The sequence below is a fragment of the Nelusetta ayraudi genome, unplaced genomic scaffold (genome assembly GCF_046127955.1).
Source record: "Nelusetta ayraudi isolate G7.1 ecotype Tasmania unplaced genomic scaffold, CSIRO-AGI_Nayr_v1 ptg000236l, whole genome shotgun sequence".
NCBI classification, from domain to species: Eukaryota; Metazoa; Chordata; class Actinopteri; order Tetraodontiformes; family Monacanthidae; genus Nelusetta; species Nelusetta ayraudi.
Genome location: NW_027466285.1, coordinates 21,127 through 42,584, shown reverse-complemented (window position 1 = coordinate 42,584; position 21,458 = coordinate 21,127). Strand labels below are relative to the sequence as shown.

Sequence of the window (21,458 nt, the reverse complement as noted above, 5' to 3'; positions counted from 1 at the left end):
GACCAATCCGAACCCACGCGCTGCGAGCGAAGAGCCGCACTTAACGAGACAGAATGAAAGTGACGCTGGTCGGCTGGAGGAAGAAGTTTATTTACAGTAGTCTCTCTGTCAAACCGCCACATAGAAAAGAAGCGGCGCATTTCATCAAAAAACAAACGTACAAACGGTCTTCTTTTAAAAAATATTATAAATCATCTTTACAGGCTGTAAAAGTCAAATTACAGAGTGGTTGCTATGTACACAAAAGAAAAACAACAACAACCGTCTGTCCAGCACAGAGAACTCGAGAGCACAGAAGAGCCTGAGGTCCTTGTGAGGAGGACACGGGCGTCCACTGAGACCGCCAGAGGAAAAAAAAAAAAGGAAAAAAATTGATTGACATTCGATCATGTCTCATCAACACTTTGTGTCCCATCAAAGTGACAAAGCAAAATGAACCCAGGTGTCTGATTTAATGCAAGGCTTGCAGAGAACAGTGGTTCCACAGAGTTCCGCGCTCAACACAGTTTTCTTTTTTTCGGGAGGAATATTTCAGCGACGTTATGTAACAGCTGACGGCTCACAATGTTTCTAAGGTGGATTGTTTTTATCCCCCCCCCCCCCCCCCACCCACCCAACGGCGGCAGCAGCAACAGCCTTGCAACTCTCTCACACACAAAGAACAAAAACCAAATAAATAAACCTCACTTTAATTATCTTACACAAAAGGAAAAAAAAACAAAAGAAAAACGTTCCTATCCGGTCGGTTATGTCAAACTTTTTTAATTTTTATTTTATTTGTATGTTTCTACCAAAATAAAAGCTCTGACTTGTATAAAAAAAAAAGGCCCAAAAAACTCACAACAGGAATTCAGGACTTTCTTCTTCAAAATGAAAAAACAAAAGAAAATTGCATAATAATGAGCTACAGGAACTGGACTTCCTGCTCTCCAAACTGGTGGCCTCACACCGAAAACAACAAAACAAAAACAAAAAGACATTGTGAAAAAATAATGGAGACAAAACAGGAAGTGCTCTGTGACAGTCAACAGACGGCTGAGTGTCCAGGAAGTTCAGTCCATAGGGGGAGGAGGAAGGGCGTTTGATGGGCAGGGCTAATGGCAATGTCCAATCAAACCGCAGCATCAGGGGACGCCGAGTGTGAAGGGGGGGGGTGACGATGCTGCGCGGAGGTGGGCGTGTCATCACCTGCACTCCACAGCCACTGTGTTCTGGGCGGGTGAGGCCGAGGACGGACTCATGGCCGTGTCCGAGGACCCCGAGGAGCTGGTGGAGGCCGTGGTGTGGGACACTAAGGAGTAGCACACACACACACACGCACACACACACACGTTAGCTCCGAGTGCCACTCTTTTCCTGGCATGCCGTCCATCCTTCCGTCCGTCTCCTACCTTCTCGCTCCTTCTTCTTCAGCCGTTTCCTGCGGCGGTCGATGGACGCCACCTCCGACTTGAGGCTCAAGTAGTACTTCCTGATCTCCTGCAGCTTGTCCTGCAGGAAGGAGATCCGCTCCGTGCTGCTCATGCTGTCCAGCTCACCTGGAGGAGACCACCAACCACATGGACAGTGTCACAGCCACAATCTGCTGCAATCAGCTAGCCGCCGCTAACCTCAGTTAGCCTCTGCCAACCTCAGCTTGCTCGACTCCTCCACCATCAGCTCGTACGCATTAACCTCCAGCAGTCTCAGCTAGCCTCCACTAACCTCAGCTAGCATCAGCTAACCTCAGCTAGCCTCCACTAACCTCAGCTAGCCTCCTATAGTCTCCGCTAACCTCAGCTAGTTTCAGCTTTTTAAGCAACACAAATTCTATTGTGCAGTGCATCTAACTGAGAAGCACATTTTTGATATTTGCACTACAATCGAGCTTTTTTGTGACCTTCCAGGAGCTCCAGCGAGCCGGAAGGTTTTTATTTTGTTGCAGCGCCGCAGACGCAGTGACGCTGCCTCTGGTGCGGCCCGATGGTGAAAAGCAGAACCTAAGATCGAAGCGCTGTCGCCTCGATGTGTCAGCGTCTGAACGCAGAATCGACTGAATCGAATCACCAGACACCCAAAGATTCGCATCCCTACAGCTGAGCAGACAGAGGGGGGAATTGGGGGAGGAGCTTACCCAGCTGGAGGGTCCACTTGTACATCCTCTGCGGGGACGAGGAGTGCTTGGCGTCTTTGCCGTGGGGGGGCGGAGACGAGGACGAGGAGGCGGCGGGCCGAGACTTGTGGGACTTGTGAGGGAGCGAGGCCATCCGTGATTGGTCCTCGCTGTCGCTGCTGTGACCTGGTTGCCGGGCGGGAAACCACGCGTATCAGAGAGGAGCTGCGTCCCACCCCCACCACCCACCGGCGCCCTCTACTGGCCAGTTCGGCCACAATACGTAGTGACTCGTGAGCCAATTAAAAAAAAAAACACTTTTAGACGCTCTTAGTGCCCTTAGTGACATCATCGCGGTCATATTGTTACAACAGCAGGTGGTAATAAATAAATGAATAATTGAATGTATGCTGCAGTACCTCCAGTGGCCACTGGGGAACAATCAGCACGCCACCGTGTTGCCAGTCTGCTAAGACATTGGTATCACACACGACTCGCAACGATGCATTGTGGGAAACATGGCGTGAGACCACACAGTGAACGCTGACCACCAGGATTGGGACGCCTGGCCGAGCCTCCATGTCGCGACTGTGTAGTGACAGCGGGGGGCGACGGAGGTCGGGGTCAGAGGTCAACGTCAGCGGCTCACCTGCTCCGTTCTTGTCCGTCTTGCTGGGCGTGTGCGTCCTCTTGGGCGTGCGCTTGTGCTTCTTGGCATTGGGGCTGCAGTTGGTGTCCACCAGCCTCTTCTGGCCTGGGAGGGAAGCGGGGGTCAGAGGTCAAAGGTCAGAGGTCGCCCACCAGCTACCCAGGAGTGTGTGCGTGTATGACAGGGGGTCACGTGAGCTCACCTCTGTCCCTGGCCTCCAGCAGGTGGAGCGAGGTGCAGGTGGAGGAGGAGGTGCTGGAGTCGCCCTCCTGCTCCGCCCCCCTGGGCTCCGCCCCGCCGCCCACCGCCAGCACCACCTCCGAGGAGGAGGAGGAGGCAGGGGGGCAGTGGAAGGGCCGGACCAGGAGCGGCTGTGGGGGGAGGCGGCGGGGGGACGACGGCGGCAGGAGGAGGTCGGCCAGGGGGGGCGGGGCCGGCTGCACCTCCCGCATCATGAGGAGGAGGTGCTCTGGAGGCGGGAAGAGGGGCTTCTCCCGCTCGTCCAGGTCGTCCAGGTCCACCTCGTGGCACAGCAGCGCCTCGGGGCCGATCTGGGGCTCCGCCTCCGCCGGGCGGGGGGCAGGGGTGGGGGCGGGGCCCTGAGGGAGAGCGGGTGGAGGGGAGGGAAGCTGAGGAGGGGGGAGGGCCCCATCCTGCACCACCGGCTCCTCCTTCTTGGGAGGCTCCTCCCTTGCCGCCGCTCCCTCGCTCTCCCTCATCTCGGACGGCTCCGCCCTGGGGACAGAGGGGGTGGGTGGGGCCAGCGGGGCGGGGGGTGGGGCGGGGGTGGTGGCAGCCTCCTCAGGCCTCCGGTCGGGGCAGAGCTTCTTCTCGGCCACGCGCTGCTCGGCCGCCTTCCTCTTGAGGGCGGCGTGGCTTCGCCCCAGAGGCCCCGCCCCCTCCCCGTCCTCCCCCTCCGGCCCCTCCCCGCCTTCCTCCTCCTCTGTGGCCGAGTCCGTGTCCGAGTCAGCGGTGGTCTCCGGCAAGCAGTGCAGCACCACCATTGGCTCCTCCTGCTTCTTGGGAGAGGGGCCGGTGGGCGGCGTGTAGGCGGGGCTCCTGGTGGCAGAGGGGAGGGGCCTGGGAGGAGTCGGGAGAGTCTCGGCCTCTTTCGGGTGGGCCTTGCGACCTTTCACCCTGGGAGTGGACGGAGCCGCGGTCCTCCCCTCCCCCTCGGGGGCAGGCTGAGTCGCAGTGGGCGGAGTCTGGAGGAGCACTTCCTGTCCAGGAGGCTTCTCCTCCTCCTCCTCCTCCTTCTCCTCCTGCTTCACAGGTGAGACTGTGCTGCCTCCTGCAGGCCCCGCCCCCTGCTCCTCACACTGCTCCCCCTCAGACTTGCTGGTGGTTTTCTCCTGATGCATGATGGGACATGGCGGCGCCTCTGCTGCTGTGGCGGCTGCGGGGGGCGGAACCACCACTTCCTTCACATCGTCTTCTTCCTCCTCCTCCTCCTCCTCGTCTTCCTCCCCCTCTTCCTCCTCCACCCCCCCCTCCAGCTCCTCGTCCTCCTCCTCGTCCTCCTCCAGCTCTCCCTCCTCTGCCTCCGCCTCTTCCTCCTTGACTTCCTCCTGCTGGGGGGGCGGGGCTTCGCTGCCGCCTGGCCACGCTGGTGCCTTCTTGTCGGACAGCTCCTCTGATTGGCTGTCCTCCGATGAGTTCCCAGAGTCCTCTGCTGGGGAGAGCGTGCGGTCGTCAGAGCTGCCGTCGCAGCGCCAAACAGGAAGTGGGAGACGGGAAACAGGAAGTGGAACTCACCGTTGGAGGCCCGGTCCGAATCGTACATGCCCGACGTCCTCCTGGTCCTCCTGCGGGGGGCGTCTGCACAAAAGGAAGGGGAGGCGGCTGGTGAGCGAGAGCGCTATATCAGCTGACCCCCCCCCCACCCCCCGAGCACGCTCAGTCTTACTGTCTCCGTTGGTGACGGTGGGCGTGGCCTCGACCCGCCCCCTGCCGTTGGAGCGGCCCTCGCTACCGGGGGTTTTGGGGGCGCCGCGTCCAGCCGGCCCGCCGCCGGGCGGCGTCCTTCCCAGCGGGCGACCTCGCCGGGCGCCACTTGGCCTCGCCAGCATGGCCGCCGCCGCCGCCGGGCTCTTCTCCTCCTCTTTGTCTCGCTCCGCCTCCTCCTTGTCTTTGTTCTGCAAGACCACCAAGAAGACGCTCAGGCACAGGGATGCAACGGTGCACTGCTCCCAGTTCGGTAGGCAGCACGGTTTTTGGGCCACGGTAACGGTAGGGCTGCTGTATTGCTGTATTCTGTAGTTTGACTGTAGTTTACAATCTCAGGCTGCTGTATTCTGTAGTTTGACTGTAGTTTACAATCTCAGGCTGCTGTATTCTGTAGTTTGACTGTAGTTTATTATCTCAGGCTGCTGTATTCTGTAGTTTGACTGTAGTTTACAATCTCAGGCTGCTGTATTCTGTAGTTTGACTGTAGTTTATTAACTCAGGCTGCTATATTCTGTAGTTTGACTGTAGTTTACAATCTCAGGCTGCTGTACTCTCCTTAGTTTCTCCAAAGACAGACGCTTGGATTATTGTGGTAAATGCGCTGTGTTATTGTATTCTGTGTTATTTCATGCACTGGGCACTTCGATGTGACATTAGCCCATTGACGCTGTTTGGAGTCAGTCTTCAGACACATATTGCTCTACTTAATGACACCGGGTTGAGGCGGGCTGTGCTGGAACACGTGAAGTTGCTGATAAGTGCGGGAGCCCCGCGTCATCCAAGAGTTGCGGCCTGCTGGTCTCGGCTCTGGCGTGGATCCACTCACACAACACACACGCTTTGATGAAGTGCTGTGACTGGCCGAGGCGTCACGGAACACTGAGCGCACTGAGCGGTTGTCGCATCCCCAGTCAGTCAGCCAATCACTGTGTGGCTCAGCCCACTGCTCACTGCCACCCACGCAGCAGGTCCACGCTGGCAGTGGGACACACAGGAAGTGACGCCAGCAACAGGAAGTCGAGCAAGCAAAAATGAAGTTATGACGTGAGGAACAGGAAATGATGCGAGTGACAGAAAGTGGCAGGTGACAGTGACTGGAAGTTGCGCGATGCAACGGGAAGTGATGTCAAGTAACAGGAAGTGATGTCAAGTACCAGGAAGCAACACAAAGTGAGTGACATGAGCAACAGGAAGTGATGTCAAGTAACAGGAAGTGATGTCAAGTACCAGGAAGCAACACAAAGTGAGTGACATGAGCAACAGGAAGTGATGCGTGCGAGGAGACTCACCTTTACCTTTTTGCGGGGCTTCTTCTTGGTCCCCTTCTCCACGGGCCAGATGATGCGGTCAGCCTTCACCCACTCGTCATACCTGCAGGCCACACCCACGTCAGTCCGGCACCGAACCCGCCGAGCCCTCACACCCTCACCCTCACCCAGGTCCCGGGGGGCTCACCTGACGTTCCAGCCGTAGTAGTGCACCAGGTAGAACGGCTCTCCGTTGTCCACGTCCGTCTTCTTGATGTGGGCCTCGTAGATCTTCTGCGTCTTCCCGCGGCCGTACTTGACCCGGACCTTCGTCCCGGCCAGAGAGTCCTCGTCCTCCTCACCCTCGCTCCTGAGAGAGAGAGAGAGAGAGAACACAGACACAGAGAGAGAGAGAGAGAGAGAGAGAACACAGACACAGAGAGAGAGAGAGAGAGAGAGAGAGAGAGAGAGAGTGAGCGAACACACACACACCACTAGTGTGTGGTCAACAAACTACAGTGAAACTCCACGTGCAAAGTGACGAGAAGCTGATTGGTCAGGGGGCGGGGGGAGAACAGCCGAGGCTCAGGATTGGTCAGGCATCCAAGAGAAGTTGTGACATCATCAGTCTTTTTCTCAGCGTCATGACTCCTCTCCCAGCGTCACGTGACCTCCCCACGAGTCATGTGACACACACAAAAAAAAACAAAGCCGTCCCAAAACAGATTGAGACACACAGACACACACACACACACACAGACAGACAGACAGACAGACAGACAGACAGACACACACACACACACACACGGGACCTGGGTCTGGGATCATGTGACCTTCAGCAGGCGCTCACCTTTCTCCTCCTGCCCTCCTCTCCGTCTCCTCCTCGTCGTCATCTTCCTCGTCCTCCTCGTCCTCCTCGTCGGAGCCTTTCTCGGAGTCGTCCATCCTCCTGCAGCTGCGCCTCCTCACCTCCCTCTGCTCCTCCAAGTCTGCTGCTCCGCCCGACCTCCTCTCCGGTCTGGAGGGAGACTCCCTCTCCAGCTTCACCGGCTGACTGCCAGCCACGCACTTTCTCCTCCCCTGAAACACACACACGTGTGGCGTCACATGACCGGCAAGTATCCAATCAAAGACGCTCTCCAGGTCCTCACGCGCCAGGAGCCAAAGAAAACCTCTGGAAGTCTCTGCAAGCGTGAGTTTCCACGCAGCCAAGCCAGGCCGACCTCTGACCTATCAAAGTGATGTTGATGTCAATGACACCCAGAGGCTGAAGTTTGGCCGGTACTCCAGGATCACGCCTACAGCTCGGACCGGTATCTCTCGGTACTCCCTTCTCTCGCTGGGCAGACCTGGAGCCAGTGGACGGAGCAGCCTTTCGCCAGCATGCTCCGGCCTGCCGCCCCGTGCGTGAGGACCTTCAGAGTTTATCCTTCTGGCCCAGGAACCTCAAAGTGAGTTGTTTTCCTGCAGACCGAGGGCTAGAACAGAATGTTTGCCACGGACTCCCCGCTGCCCCCTGGTGGTGGGTTCAAAGGTGAGGGGGGGTGTCTCACCCTTGGGGACGAGTGTCTCTCCTTCGCCTCCTCCTTCTCGCTCTCGTTGTCCGACTCCGCCTCCGCCTTTTCGTCAGAGGCCTCGGCCTTCAGCAGCGACAGGGCGGGGCCTCTGGGCTCTGCCGCCGCCTGCTTCTGGCCGGCGGTGGTGGGGGGAGGGGTGCGGGGGTTGTTGTGATGGATGGTCCTGAAGGTGATGGAGGCCGAGCGGCAGTACTCCTCAAAGCCGTACAGGTACCTGGGGGAGAAGGGGGGGGGGGTTAGTAGAGAGGACTTCCTGGTCCACATCAGCAGACACAACTGTGGGTTGCTTTTGATTTACTTTTTGTAGGCGGTCTTGACGTTGTAGGAGGCAGCAGAGTTTAGGACCGGGATCCCCAGATCCATGTAGACCTGCTTCCACACTGTCCCAGACTCAATCTGCAACACACACACACACACACACACACACACACACACACACACACACAGTTCCAGTCACTGGAGCCAGGTGGCGCTGCAGGTCCCATGCAGTGAGGTCACCATCTATCTATCTTCATCTGCTGCCATTACAAGCAGCAGCAGCAGAGGCAGTGAAGGCAGGAGAGACCCCCGAGGATGCTGCTGCAGCTCAGCGTAGCGCACGTCAGCTAGCGATCTAGCTAACCCACTATCGCTGCGCTAGCATAGCGTTTTTCAATCGCTTTCTAGACTCGCTCAGTGTGAAACCTGTTGAGATGCACACGTCACTCCACAATGGAATCTTACCGGCTTCTTTTTTTTTTTTTAGACCAATTGAGTGAACTTGGATGATTTCTCACGACACCTGACATTATCTCACGCTACACCAGTGTGTCGCAGCACAGTGGTGGGAAAAGCAGTGCGTTAGGACACTGCAGGGCCGTCCCACTGTGACTTGATTGTGTGTTGCAGCAGATGGAGATAGTGTGGGTGGAGGACGAGTTCACAGCTTCAGGGCCACAGCTGTGAACCTGGAAACACACTGGAGTCACACCGTCTACAGGAGCACAGGCAGACAGACAGGCAGGCAGGCAGGCAGACAGACAGGCAGACAGACAGACAGGCAGGCAGACAGACAGGCAGACAGGCAGACAGACAGACAGACAGACAGACAGACAGGCAGGCAGGCAGGCAGGCAGGCAGGCAGGCAGACAGACAGGCAGGCAGACAGACAGGCAGACAGGCAGGCAGACAGACAGGCAGGACTCACCTTATGGCAGCCTCCCAGCTGATACACCAGCCTAAAGAGCTTGAAGAGGTTGAGGTCCTTGTAGCCCAGGACCGGGGGCTTGTTGATGGGGGTCCCTGGTGAAGATGCAACAGAAACCATCTTAGAGGCGGAGTCAGTGAGCGAGGATGAATGTGGAGGACGAGGCCTGAGACGCCCACCTCTGTCCTCCATGAACTTGTAGAGCTGCTGCAGGAAGTGGTCCCTCTCCTCTGGGTCCAGCTCCTCCTCGGGCTGACAGACAGACAGACAGACAGACAGACAGACAGACAGGTGAGCATGTGCGCCCTCAGCAGCTTGCTTTATGCCACTTCTTCACGTCCTCGGCTGACCTCCTCCTTGATGTGCTGCTTCTTCTTCTTCTTCTCCTCTTCCTCCTGCTCCTCCTCCTCCTCCTCCTCCTCCTCCTCCTCCTCGCTCTCCTTCTCTTCGTCCTCCTCCTCCTCGTCGCTGGACGACGAGTCCAGGATCTGGCTCATGTCCATCTTCCACACATCTGGGATCTCCCTGCTCCTCAGGAAGACCCGGGCCGCTTCGAAACCTGGAGGGAGGGGTGAAGGAAGGAGAATTGGGGGCGGAGTCAGGCGACGAGCCCGGGGGAGTGGAGCAGGTGCATTGTGGGAGTTGCAGAGGTCCTCACCCCTCCGCTTGGAGAATTCAGTTCTGCCGATGCTGGCAGAGTTGACCACATGGATATGTTTCCTGGCCACTGTGTAGCTGCAGGTGAGACAGGAGGAGGTGGAGGTGAGACAGACAGGAAGAGGAGGAGGTGGAGGTGAGACAGACAGGAGGAGGAGGTGGAGGTGAGACAGACAGGAAGAGGAGGTGGAGGTGAGACAGACAGGAGGAGGTGGTGGAGGTGAGACAGACAGGAGGAGGTGGAGGTGAGACAGACAGGAGGAGGTGGAGGTGAGACAGCAGATGAACCAACTCACAATTTGGCGTCGCTGAAGGCTCGGACTAAACACTGGTCCTTCTTCACCTGGAGCTCATCATGGCAGCTGGGAGAGACCACCTGACACACACACACACACACACACACACACACACACACACACACACACACACACACACACACACACACACACACACACACACACACACACACACACACACACACACACACACACACACACACACACACACACACACACACACACACACGTTAGTCCTACATTTCCCAGAATGCAGTGCAGTTCAGATTGAACATGCATTTTTGTACAGAATTTCTTTTTCTTTTGTGCTAGTGCGTGCATGTGCGTGTGTGTGTGTGTGTGTGCGTGCAGGTGTCCCACCAGGGCCAGGTACCAGTCGCTGGACTCCTGCTGGTTCTCCACGCTGCAGATCTTCCCCAGCAGTTGGTCGTTGAGCCTTCTGCGGTCCTCCTCATCCTCCTCGCTGGACGAAGACTCGTGCTCCTCGTCCGCACTGACAGACAGACAGACGGACAGAAGTGAGGGACAGGAAGTGGGCCGGGGTCAGTGCTCAGAGGGGGGTCACGTGACTCACACAGCCTGCGAGGAACGGCGCCCCCCGCGGTTGGACTTCTTCCCGATGACCGGCGTGCCGAAGTGCTCTGGGTTGGTCAGCGGCAGCTGGTCCAGCGTCTGGCCAATGACAGCAGAGAACGGCTGGGTCAGGTGACTGCGGGGAGGGAGGGAGGCGTACGACAACTAGCCCCGCCCACTCACCTCACTCTCCGCAAAGTGTCTCTCTCCCTTCAGACACAGGGACGAGCGACGCAGTGTCTTCTCGTCTCCATCGTCAAACACTGGAAAAGAAAAAACACATTGGCTGATCATCTCACAAGCCCCCCCCCCCGCCCACCAGGGGGTGGGATTTAAAGCAACTTCCAATCCAAAGTGTTACCCACAGTCCTGAGTTACTTATTAGGAAGCGTCAGTTGCAGTTGTGAAATATACACCTTTGTTTGTCACACACACACACACACACACACACACACACACACACACACACACACACACACACACACACACACACACACACACACACACACACACACACACACACCTAGTGTGTGGTCAACAAACGACAGCGAAACTCCACGCACAGTGACCAGAAGCTGATTGGTCAGGGAGAGAATGGGAGGGGGGGGGTGGGGGGTGGGGCAGCTGAGGCTCAGGATTGGTCAGACAGCCAAGAGAAGATTAAGAGGAAAAACAAAGACACAAACAGAAACAAGTATTGATTGTAACTCGCTGCTGGTGGAGTTGACCAGCGTCTGCTCCACCTGCAGCGGCTGCAGGCACTGACCAGCCGGCCAGCACACGATACACCGGCCTGCTGGTCAGTGGATCCAGCAGTGAGACACAAGGACTCACCCACGGTGTAGAGGCTGGCATCGGTCAGCTTGCTGATGACCGCCTCGCTGGACACGCCCTCGTTTGTCTTCACCTCCACAGTGGAGCCCACCTGAGCGGACAGAGGAGACCCCGCCCACCACCTTAGTGCTGCGCACTCATCAGATTACTGCTGCTGCTGCTCCACCTCCTCCCACTCTTTCTCTCTCTCTCTCCCCCCCCTCCTTACCCTCAGCGGTCCTTTGACCTGATCATCTTGGACCACCTGGGACGTGCTTTCCCCTTTCAGAGCCACCTGAGAGCAGACAGACAGACAGACAGACGGACGCGATTAGGGTGGAGATGGCGGCGCTGGACACACACACACACACACACACACACACACACACACACACACACACACACACACACACACACACACACACACACACACACACACACACACACACACACACACACACACACACACACACACACGTCGACACTCTTACCTTCACCTTGACGAGGCGTTTCACAGTCTTGATCTTGGCCTCGCAGAAGGCTCCTCTGTACTTGGCACTGACATCTGTCCCCACTGACAGGTAGGCAGGCTCGTCTGCTGCCTACACACACACGCACGCACACACACACACGCAGTCACAGCATGCACTGTAGCGAGGGGTGCTTATCCTTCCGACTTCTTGTTCACAGCAAAATAGTTTACGATGTTCGTCTGTTAGAAGCTCATTGTTAACTCAGCTAGCCTTCAGTTGGGTGTTTGTACACGCGTGTGCTGATGCACAGGTTTGGTGGACGTGTGCGGATCAAGCATGATCAAAGTCACGTGTCCATACACGCATCTCCTCTTCTAACAGTCAGTAAACTAACTGTAATTGACTGACTGTGACCTTAGCACCTTGACCTCAGGAAGGATCCTGGTGGAGGAGGGAATGAGGTGGTGGTGGTGGTGGGGGGGGGGGGGGGGGGGTTGGCTGGTGTGGGGGTCAACAGAGACGAGCGCAGCAGAGACTCAGACACAGTTGTTGACCCATCGGCATGATTGGATGATTCCTGGGATTCAGGCTGAATCCATCTGCGATGCACCTTGACAATGTGTCAGCTGCATCCGACCAACCAATCAACCAGCAAGACGGATTCAAAGTGCACCAGGCTGGTGTGTGTGTGTGTGTGTGTGTGTGTGTGTGTGTGTGTGTGTGTGTGTGGCTGGCTGAAGGTGAAGCCCCAGTCTGTGATCTCGGGTGTTGGTGAGGGGGGACTCGGGGCTCTTGTAAGCCAGTGTTGGGGATCACTCACCTTCATCTCTGCGGTTATTTGAGGGAGTCCAGCTCGAAGGGCTTCGGCTCACTGAAAGACAGGAGAGGAGAGGAAGAGGAGAGGAAGAGGAGGAGGACAACAGGGGAGGGCCGTTAGCTACGGGCACACGGTGTCAACACTCTCAATACAAGCTTGTAAAAAAAAAAAAAATACAAATAAATAACCACGCTAAGCTAGCCACCTAGCCTCTGACTTGTGTTGGTTCGTGCATTTGTGTGCACCCCCACCCCCGCTCCTCCCTCCCTGCCCGGATCAGATCAAATATGTGGCACAAACAGCTTCCCCCACCACCACCACTAAAACTTGGCTAACTGGCGGCGGCTACTACTTCCAGCAAACACGACCGGCACCTACCGCTTTGAGCTGGAACTAAACGTGGGAAAAGCTAACGGGGCGAGGGGACGCGGTCACGGCTGAGGCGCAGGAGCAGCGCTGCCGGACCACTAGTGTTCCTTCCTTCCCGCTCCGCTCCGCTCCCAGCGCCACTGAGTCACGTCGCCATCACAGCTCGCCATGACAGCGGCAGCTAGCGCGGCTAACTTCACCCGCTTCCCCCCCGCACACCGCCTGCTAGCGACCCCTCCCGCGTCCACAGAGAGCCGGCAGGCAGCTCAGCCTCCACCACCTACAACAGTCTCCGGAACATGGGCAAGGGGCGGGGGGTCGGGGGCAAAGAAAAAGAAGAAGCTAGCGACGCTTCACTCTCTGGCGCTGAGCTACATTCGGCTAGTTGGCTAACTAGCGACTCCACTAGCTAGTTTTGGGATCATATGGCGATTTAAACCGTCCGATAGCAGCGCCTCGGGCTCGACTAGAGAGCAGACGAGCTCCTAGTTTGAGGGCCAAAAAACTAAAGTTTGTGGTGGTGGTTTTTTTTTTTTGTTGGGGTGGGGGGTGTTCCGTCGAGCGACGCGTGTTGGTACGACTGTAGTAGATTTATTATTTATTTAATTAAAAAGAGGCTGTTCCACAAAGGCAAGCTTCACATTTCTTCACTGCATAAACAAGCCGACTGGCGCTGCCATTCAATTCTACGGCGGGCGAGCCGCGCAGAGCCGAGGCGAGCTGAGCGCCTTTCGACGGCGACTCGCGGGGAGCCGAGCGGCCCCCACTGGGACAATGTAAGCCCGGGTTCTCTGCGCTGCTTTTACCCGCTGTCATTTTTTAAAAATATTTTTTAACGCGACTGTTTGAAGGAAAACGCAGAAGATTTTTCTACTTACATTCCTTGGACGCGGCTGCTTTCCCCCTCTTCGCTCTCTCGGTTTTTTTTTTTTTTTTTTTTTTTTTTTTTTGCGAAGCGATACACGAACAACAAGCTGTTGAGCCCCGAGGTTCTGTTTCCCGGCCGCCGATTGGCTGCGGTGACGGCAGTGTGACGGACGTGCCGATCCGATTGGGCCTGCACGGATCCTTGGATTGCGATTGGACAGTACTCGCCTCGCGCCGCCGTTGGCCGGTACGAACGCGGCGCCACGAGGGAAATGACGCCATCATATCGGCGGGCCCCGGCCAATGGGGGCGCTTGTTCCGAGCGAGGCCCCTCCCACTCGGGGCTCGCTATTGGCCCCGCCGCTGTTCGTTAGCAGACGGAGCTCGCCACCCCATTGGCTGGGCAGAGGGAGCTTCCTCGTCTATGGAAGGACTCTCATGGAAGCCCCGCCCCGATACGTGCCAGAGAGAGAGAGAGACTCTGAGGAGCAAACTCCATTCAAAAGAGACGGAGGACAAGAACTCTTTTCGTCACCCTGTTTGTTTGTTTGTTTTGTTGGGCGGCTGCTTGTGTTCTTCCGGGTACGACGTTAGCTCACTAGCTAGCTGCCCGATGTTGCTGCTGTCGGATTGTGTTTGTCCTGTGGCGGTCGGCCGTCGAACTATTCACCGTCAACGCAAATCAGACACAAACCTAAAACCGGAAGACGGGGCAACCGTTCCAGAAGTTTACTTTAAAAAAATAAATACAAATAAAATATTATTTTTTTGTGACGAGCTAGCTTTTTGAAGTCACGGGTGCCGGAAGCCACAACTACTGTGGAAGCACGGTGGGACACAAAACGAATGAACCAAGTGTTAATGCGCTTCTTTTGTCGATTCATTACATTGAATATTCACTTTATTGCATTAAGATCAGTGTGTGTGTGTGTGTGTGTGTGTGTGTGTGTGTGTGTGTGTGTGTGTGTGTGTGTGTGTGTGTGAGAGAGCTACACACAGAGAGAACACGTTTACAGGACAGACGCTATATACGCAGATGGTTGATCCAGCCAGAGTGGGCGGGGACATTAGCATTGTTGTTGTTGTGTAAGGACGTGACCACAGAGCTACGCTACACAAGTGTGTCAAGCCTCTTCCTGGACTGGTGTGTGTGTGTGTGTGTGTGTGTGTGTGTGTGTGTGTGGTGAGAACAGTGACAGCAGGCTGGCTGCGTGTTGCGTCGACGCGGTCCACCATCACAAAAGAAAGAAAGAGAAAACCGAAGGAAAGAAAAGACCCGGGCGACAACAACACGCTTTACAACTGCTTTTTTCTTCTTTATTTTCAACAAAACAAAAGAAAATAATGGACTGTAAAAAAAAAACATAGAAAACATGTTACATGTTGTCTTCGTCAGAATCATCCTCTTCCTCCAGTGAATCCTGGAAAACACACAACGCAATCAGTCGGGTGTGTGTGAGAGAGAGAGAGAGGGAGAGATAGAGAGAGAGAGAGAGAGGGAGGGAGAGAGACAGAGAGAGACAGAGAGAAGGAGAGAGAGAGACAGAGAGAAGGAGAGAGAGAGACAGAGAGAAGGAGAGAGAGGGAGACAGAGAGAGAGAGAGACTCACCTTGGCGTATTTTTCAGCTTCCTCTCGGACATCTTTGGGTACGAGTTGATGTCGTCCGTTTGTGACTGAGGACGGACACACACACACACACACACACACACACACACACACGCACACGCACACGCACACGCACACGCACACACACACGCACACGCACACACACACGACAGGTGTTAGCAGCTAGCAGGTTGATTGTGTGTCCAGGTTGTGTAACTTGATGTGATGTCTCCCACCTTCTCCCACCCAGCTGAGCTCCAGCTCGAAGGCTTTGTCCTTCACCTCATCGTGAACTATGTAGATGCTACACACACACACACACACAGTTGGTGTTAACACTGGAGACCTGCATAGGTGAATCCAAATGTTCACATTCACATTGAAGTGTGAAGTAAAATGGGGGCAGGTCCACTCACATCTTGGCGACCTCTTTGACCAGCTCTCTGCACGTCATCTCCTTCATCTGACACACACACACACACACACACACACACAGACACACACACAGTTACACGAGCAGATTCCAAGCAGGTGTGTCTGATCAGCGAAGACTCGTCCTCACCTGCAGCTTCTCGATCTCTGTCTTTGCAGCCTGTTTTGCTTTTCCAATGGCACAACCCCAGTAACCCTGGAGACACACACACACACACACACACACACACAGTCACAGTCTGACCACCACCACCACCAACACCAACCTGACGACTTCGGAAGCTCACGTAGGAGATGCCGGACGGGTCGACCATGTAGAGCTGCGGGCCGTCGTCTTTGTCGTAAGAACCCAGGATGAAACTGCACAACAACAACAACAACAACAACAACGTGAGCACAGATCTCGTCAGTTCTAAACGAGGTGTATTTCAAACAGCTCGTTCAGTAATAAAGAAACACGCTTTACTCCCTGTTTGTCTTCTATTGCTATTATGTGATGTGATGTGATGGTATGTTTTCTGTGTGTGTGTGTGTGTTTGTTCTAAGTGTATAAGTTATGATGTTGTCATTATTTTCAAGGCGTCATGGAATGTTTTAAGGAAGTGTAGCGAGCTAGCGCTGTTAGCAGCCCCGTCCCTGAAGGCAGCACTCACCTGCAGCCGAAGGGCCGGACAGCACTGTACAGTGTGTAGGCGTGGGCGTACATGGCCACTCTGTCGGACAGGTGCTGCAACATCAGGACACAAAGTTAGTAGCCGCTACGCAACCGCCAGGTGAGCAGAAACACAGGGAGCCGGTTCTGGTTCTGTCCGGTAGGAACGGCTCCAGTCGGCTGCTGGCTCCAGCAAAGGATGGCGCCTCCTTCTTTCACCTTTCATGTCTTTCTGCTCGCCTGCTACAAAATGGTGGTGGTGGTGGTGGTGGAGTTAATGGTGGTGGTGGTGTGTATCAACACATCTCCACCAGAGGAAAAGCCACCAGAGCTCTTTGTGACAGCAGGCAGTGAAGGCTGCAGACTAATGAAGGAAGTTTAGGGGCCTTCAGTGTCAATGGACTCGTACAGTCAAATATTGACATTTCCTCTGGGTTTATAGATGATAAAATGTCCTTGTGGTCGGTCTGCTGCTCATGATGTTTCCACCGGCTCGGTTACTGGCCGCTACACGGTTCAGTCACAGTTCAACCATTCTGGTTGCTGCTCGGCTTTACAGCATCACGGTCTGTGCCGATCACCCATCAGTGACTTTAAATAAAGCGATAGCCGATCACGTGAGGAGCGATGTTTACATGACTTGTTTATGTCGAGCCCTTGCCTTCTCACTTTGCCGAGTGTACGGACGAGCACCGTCTAAAGTTGCGTCGCGCTCCTCCGTGTGCGTCTGTTCCAAGTGCCTCATTCAATTTGTCGCGTTGAAATGTTTTGCCAACGTTCCTACTGTAGCGTCGCATATATTGCAGCTAGCTCGTGCTATGTCTGTTTCTCTCACTTTGAAAAACTCCCACACCTCCGTTTGTAGGGCTGGACGATTGGATAGCGATGTACATCGATCCATAGACGTGTGCTGCGATAGGAAATTCAATAGAAAAAGTTTCACTTCCTTTTTCATGGTAGCCAATCATGTAGCTTAATATTAGGGTCGTTTCTCCCCCAAGCCCCGCCCCTCTCAAACCACAACAGCGAGCACCTGTAGAAAGATGCCGCAGCGAGGAGAGGCGGAGGAAATCGTCCCGAAGAAAGTTTTCAGTCGCTCGCCGGCACGCCAATGTTTTAAAAGCAAACTACGGTCGTTGTTTTACCTCCTCAACCAGTGGCAGCACCAAGCACGTAAAGCAGACCAAACTGGACCGCTCGCAGTGCGTCCAAGCGCCATGAGGACACCACCCGTGCAGTGACTGCTTCACAGCGAGGGACCTGCTGCCAGCAACCACCGCTGCAAAGCTCGGCTTAATTATCCATATGCTTTTTTTCTATATGGTCCAGCACTATTTGTTTGTGTCGCCCATGGATGTCGCCGTCGTGAAGATTCAAAGAAACTTTATTGTCCGTCACATAGCGACAGCACTCAACACAGGAAGAGGCACGAAGACCAAGATGTTTTTTGAATCATGAATCGTCAATCATTCGCTCTCGGATACAAACAAACAAACACGTCGATGCTGCAGAACTACTTTGGAGTAAATGAGACGGATGAAAAAAGTTCCAACGCGACCATGACGTCACTGATCGGATCGGTGATTTATGACACGACGCCCGAGCGCCAACACTTCAGAAAATGCCAGATATGTGCCGATGCGATGCAGCCGACATGATTGCTGTAAAGCCTCGTCGCTTCCTTGGGGTTCCAAGCCTGCTGAGCAGGGGCCACAGTGCTGACGGAGCACAGAGCACAGAGCAGGGCACTGATTGGACAGTGGACTGAGTGGAAGTCTTTTACGAAAACCAAAACAGCCATTTTAAAAGGCCCGCGTGTGGAGTTTTACATTTTCCCGCATTGGAAAGTGAACTGGTTGTGAAACCACGGGCCAACGAAGAGCTGCCGACCGCTTTGTCCTCGGTGGCCGGAGGAAAAGCACAAAGAGAGTTGGAGGGATGGAAGAACACACAAAGAAGAAGTGCTGCTGGATCTGGGTCAGGGTCAGGGTCAGGGTTAGCTGCAGTCCAGCAAAACAGTGTCAGGAGAAATATTTAAAAAAATAAAAAAGCCAAACGACTGCTGTGCGGCTACAAAGCACCGAGGACCACAACAGTCGCAGTCAAACCAACAGAAAAAACGTTGCAGGTTTGTTCAGCGTAACGCGGATGCCATGGACCACCGGCCTGGTGGGCAACGGGAGGGGCGTGGCCTCGACTCGGCCTGATGGGCAACGGGAGGGGCATGGCCTCGACTCGGCCGGGTGGGCAACGGGAGGGGCGTGGCCTCGACTCGGCCGGGTGGGCCACAGGCACACACGGTGCATTCGAACAGTAAGAAAGAATAAATGATGAACATCCTAAAAAGCCAAGGCAGGTGTCAACACATCTGCCCGCTGCCTACTCAGCTCCGCCCCCCTCTGCTCCGCCCCCCTCTGCTCACCATCATGCAGTTTGCTCAGTGCTCTCCTCTCTGCCACCGTCCAGCCTCTGTGCGTCTCTCTGCTCTGTGCCGCACCCCCCAACAGAAGAGGGCGCTGGAAACCACCGGCTGCTGGAACATCAGCAGGGTTCTCCTGCAGACGCTGAAGGAAAGGCAGCCTGCTCTGCAGTCTATCAGAGACACGGCCAGTGTTGACTGAGCAGTGCAGCTGGCAGGATGAACCCACCGCCATCTCCTCGCCGCTCATCTGCCGTGAGTGTACTGTGACCTCCAGCAACTTTAGTTTTAATGCTATTGGCAAACTACGGCCGGTGAGCCGTGTCAATAAACTGTTAGCCACCACCGCTAGCTCCACCTCCTGCTTGTGTGCTGCGCTCGCTGGCAACGAAACTTAAGAGGCAGCGATTGTGACTCGCAGGTTTCGCTGCTCAGTGATTTTAACGCTGCTAGCGTGTTAGCATGGGTTGAATAGAGTTCCAGTACTTCTCCTGCTTTGTGCTTGGTGTGGCCTTAAGTTGTGCAGATATTCTTGTCACATGATAAACCACTGTGAGACTCAGGTGATCGTTTCAGCGTCTACATTTTCTCTGCCAGGACAGTGTTTTGATACAAAGTCAACAGTTTGAAACAGAATCATTCTAAGCACGACTAAAACGTCTCTTGTAACCAAGCCAGTGGTAACGCATCCCTACTGAGCCGTGCCGTTCCGAGTCGAGCCAGGGCAAACACGGCCCAAGTTAAGACAGGACCAGACAGACAGGCAGACAGACAGCAGGCAGACAGGCAGGCAGGCAGACAGACAGACAGACAGGCAGACAGACAGACAGACCTTCAGTGGGATGTCGTGTCCGTAGTTGGACCTGAAACTGGACGCTTCCTCTCTGGCAACATCTGCGAGCGAGCGAGCATCAGCTAACAGGCCAGCTACAGCCTGGAGAGAGAGAGAGAGAGAGGTTAGTGACTGTAGGTGTGTGTGTGTGTGTGTGTGTGTGTGTGTCTGTGTGTGTGTGTGTTTACCATGCCCACGTGTCTGTCGATGTTGAAGATGCGTTTGTTTGATCCCTCCTCGTACAGTTTGGACAACACCAGCTTCTCCACGCCGAACACCACGCCGTCCTTGCAGCGGATGGCCACGGCCGTGCTGCGCGTGCGCACACACACACACACACACACACACACACACACACACACACACACACACACACACACACACACAGCTATGACTTGCTGCCGGGTCGCTGGGTCCTGAGGGCTCGTGTGACCTGCTGGCTGCTCACCTGCTGTTCTCCACGGCCTTCATGGCGTACTCCACCTGGAAAACCCGTCCATCTGGAGAGAAGGTGGAGGCCGACAGGTCGTACTGCAGGTCGTGCACGCACGCACGCACGCACACAGGGAGATAAAGAGAGAAATCATAAGCAATGCTGTGAAGTGCACCCTCTCCATGTGACGTTTCCACAGTCGACATGCCGCCTCTTCAAACTGCTGGACCAGGTTCAACCCAGTCCCACCTGAGTGACGTCACGAGGCTCCGCTCTACAGGACCCCCTGGTCGGCAGTATGACTCCCTCCCTCCCTCCCTCCTGCTGAACTAATTGACAAACTGATATTCGTTCCGAAGCAGCAGACTGATCGGTCACACGTTCACAGCTTTCACACGAAAACACACATTCAGAGAAGTGATTTAAAAAAAAGAAAAAAAAAAAGAAATATTAAATTAATTTTCCATCCATCCGTCTTCTACAACCGCTTTACACCCGCACTCCGGCGCAAACACTGCGATACCCGCAGAAAACTTCAGGTGGGACTTTATTTTTTTTCGTTAAATGTAACTGATTCCCCTGGTGACGTCACCAGTCTTGTCTCATTTTCAATCAAAATAAATGAGAACTAGATTTCTTTTTCTTTTTTTAATTTATAAAACGTCCTGACTTTCGGTTTCAGCCTGTCAGCTAGCTAACAGGCCTCATTGTGACTCAGCAAGCTAACATGCTAGCTAGGAGAAAGCCGCCTCACAAAGTGTCATGCTCAAAAAAAGAAAAGAAGAAAAGGACAAGGCTCATCTTCTGCGGAAGTGACCGAGCCCGCAAGAAGAGGAGCCACCACAGAACCGAGCCGTTCCGCTCCAGATCACTCACCCCGGTCCCGATGGAGCTCATGTTCACTTAGATCCTGGATTCGTGTTGTGCTACAGATCACCGCGGCTCCGCTTCATCCCACTTGTGACCGCTTCCGCTGACACAGGCGGAAGCGGAAGCATTGGTGATAAAAGCACCGTTTATTGCTTCACAATAAAAGCAGCAAACGTCCAACGTACGGCGGAGTGAAGCGAGTTTTATATATCTAATGTATATATATATATACATATATGTACACACACACACTTTTGATGGCAACCTGGAAAATGACTTAGTCATAAAATTGACAAACATAAGAGATAACATAAGAAAAATACAAAAAAAACACCACGACATCAAAGGCAACAAAAAACAGGGGAAACAGATCATTTAAACTGAATTTATTGATTTTTTTTTTTTTAATTTGGATTTATGCTCCATTTTGTGTTATCGAGTGTCTTTTTATTCAGGGTACCAATTTCTGCTTTAATGGCAGTGTTTATTATTACATGTTTTAAAGGCAAATAATGTGAATAATAATAAGGTGTATTTTCTACCCCTGCCCCCTTTTTCATTTTTTTTCACAAAACGTACTTTGACTGTGCCGAACTCTTGAAAGCCGGCAGGCAGCCGTGCGTTTCCTGGGCGTCCAATTGTGTCCAAAA

General features: G+C 54.4%; 2 protein-coding genes and 1 long non-coding RNA gene across 6 annotated transcripts; 1 reads left to right on the top strand and 2 right to left on the bottom strand.

Annotated features, from left to right (window-relative positions):
- Positions 1–71: 71 nt before the first annotated feature.
- On the bottom strand, positions 72–13,795 carry arid4a (AT-rich interactive domain 4A). 4 transcript variants are annotated; one of them, XM_076016749.1, is made up of 25 exons: positions 13,575–13,795; positions 12,331–12,381; positions 11,529–11,639; positions 11,267–11,332; positions 11,059–11,149; positions 10,408–10,487; positions 10,226–10,323; positions 10,012–10,144; positions 9,652–9,731; positions 9,357–9,433; positions 9,049–9,257; positions 8,878–8,950; positions 8,699–8,793; positions 7,811–7,908; positions 7,489–7,726; positions 6,786–7,015; positions 6,144–6,302; positions 5,978–6,059; positions 4,648–4,876; positions 4,497–4,559; positions 2,944–4,410; positions 2,742–2,846; positions 2,114–2,278; positions 1,392–1,538; positions 72–1,291 (listed from the first exon to the last, which is right to left on the bottom strand). In XM_076016749.1, the coding sequence occupies exons 2-25, from the start codon at positions 12,334–12,336 to the stop codon at positions 1,185–1,187; spliced, it is 4,209 nt and encodes a 1,402-aa protein (XP_075872864.1). In that variant the 5' UTR covers positions 12,337–12,381; positions 13,575–13,795; the 3' UTR covers positions 72–1,184. The 4 variants fall into 4 exon arrangements, with proteins under 4 accessions (XP_075872864.1, XP_075872862.1, XP_075872865.1 ...); XM_076016747.1 differs by having other exon boundaries at positions 6,144–6,305; positions 13,575–13,793; XM_076016750.1 differs by having other exon boundaries at positions 5,984–6,059; positions 6,144–6,305; positions 13,575–13,793.
- Positions 13,796–14,855: 1,060 nt separating this feature from the next.
- On the bottom strand, positions 14,856–20,928 carry psma3 (proteasome 20S subunit alpha 3). The gene is made up of 11 exons (XM_076016754.1): positions 20,815–20,928; positions 19,954–20,036; positions 19,694–19,817; positions 19,506–19,607; positions 16,256–16,329; positions 15,890–15,962; positions 15,733–15,798; positions 15,587–15,633; positions 15,407–15,474; positions 15,174–15,238; positions 14,856–14,984 (listed from the first exon to the last, which is right to left on the bottom strand). Exons 1-11 carry the CDS (start codon positions 20,833–20,835, stop codon positions 14,940–14,942), a joined length of 768 nt encoding a protein of 255 aa, XP_075872869.1. The 5' UTR covers positions 20,836–20,928; the 3' UTR covers positions 14,856–14,939.
- Positions 14,930–15,338, top strand: LOC142882181 (uncharacterized). Its single transcript, XR_012925749.1, has 2 exons — positions 14,930–15,016; positions 15,117–15,338. It is a non-coding gene; the product is annotated as an uncharacterized LOC142882181 (long non-coding RNA).
- Positions 20,929–21,458: the final 530 nt, after the last annotated feature.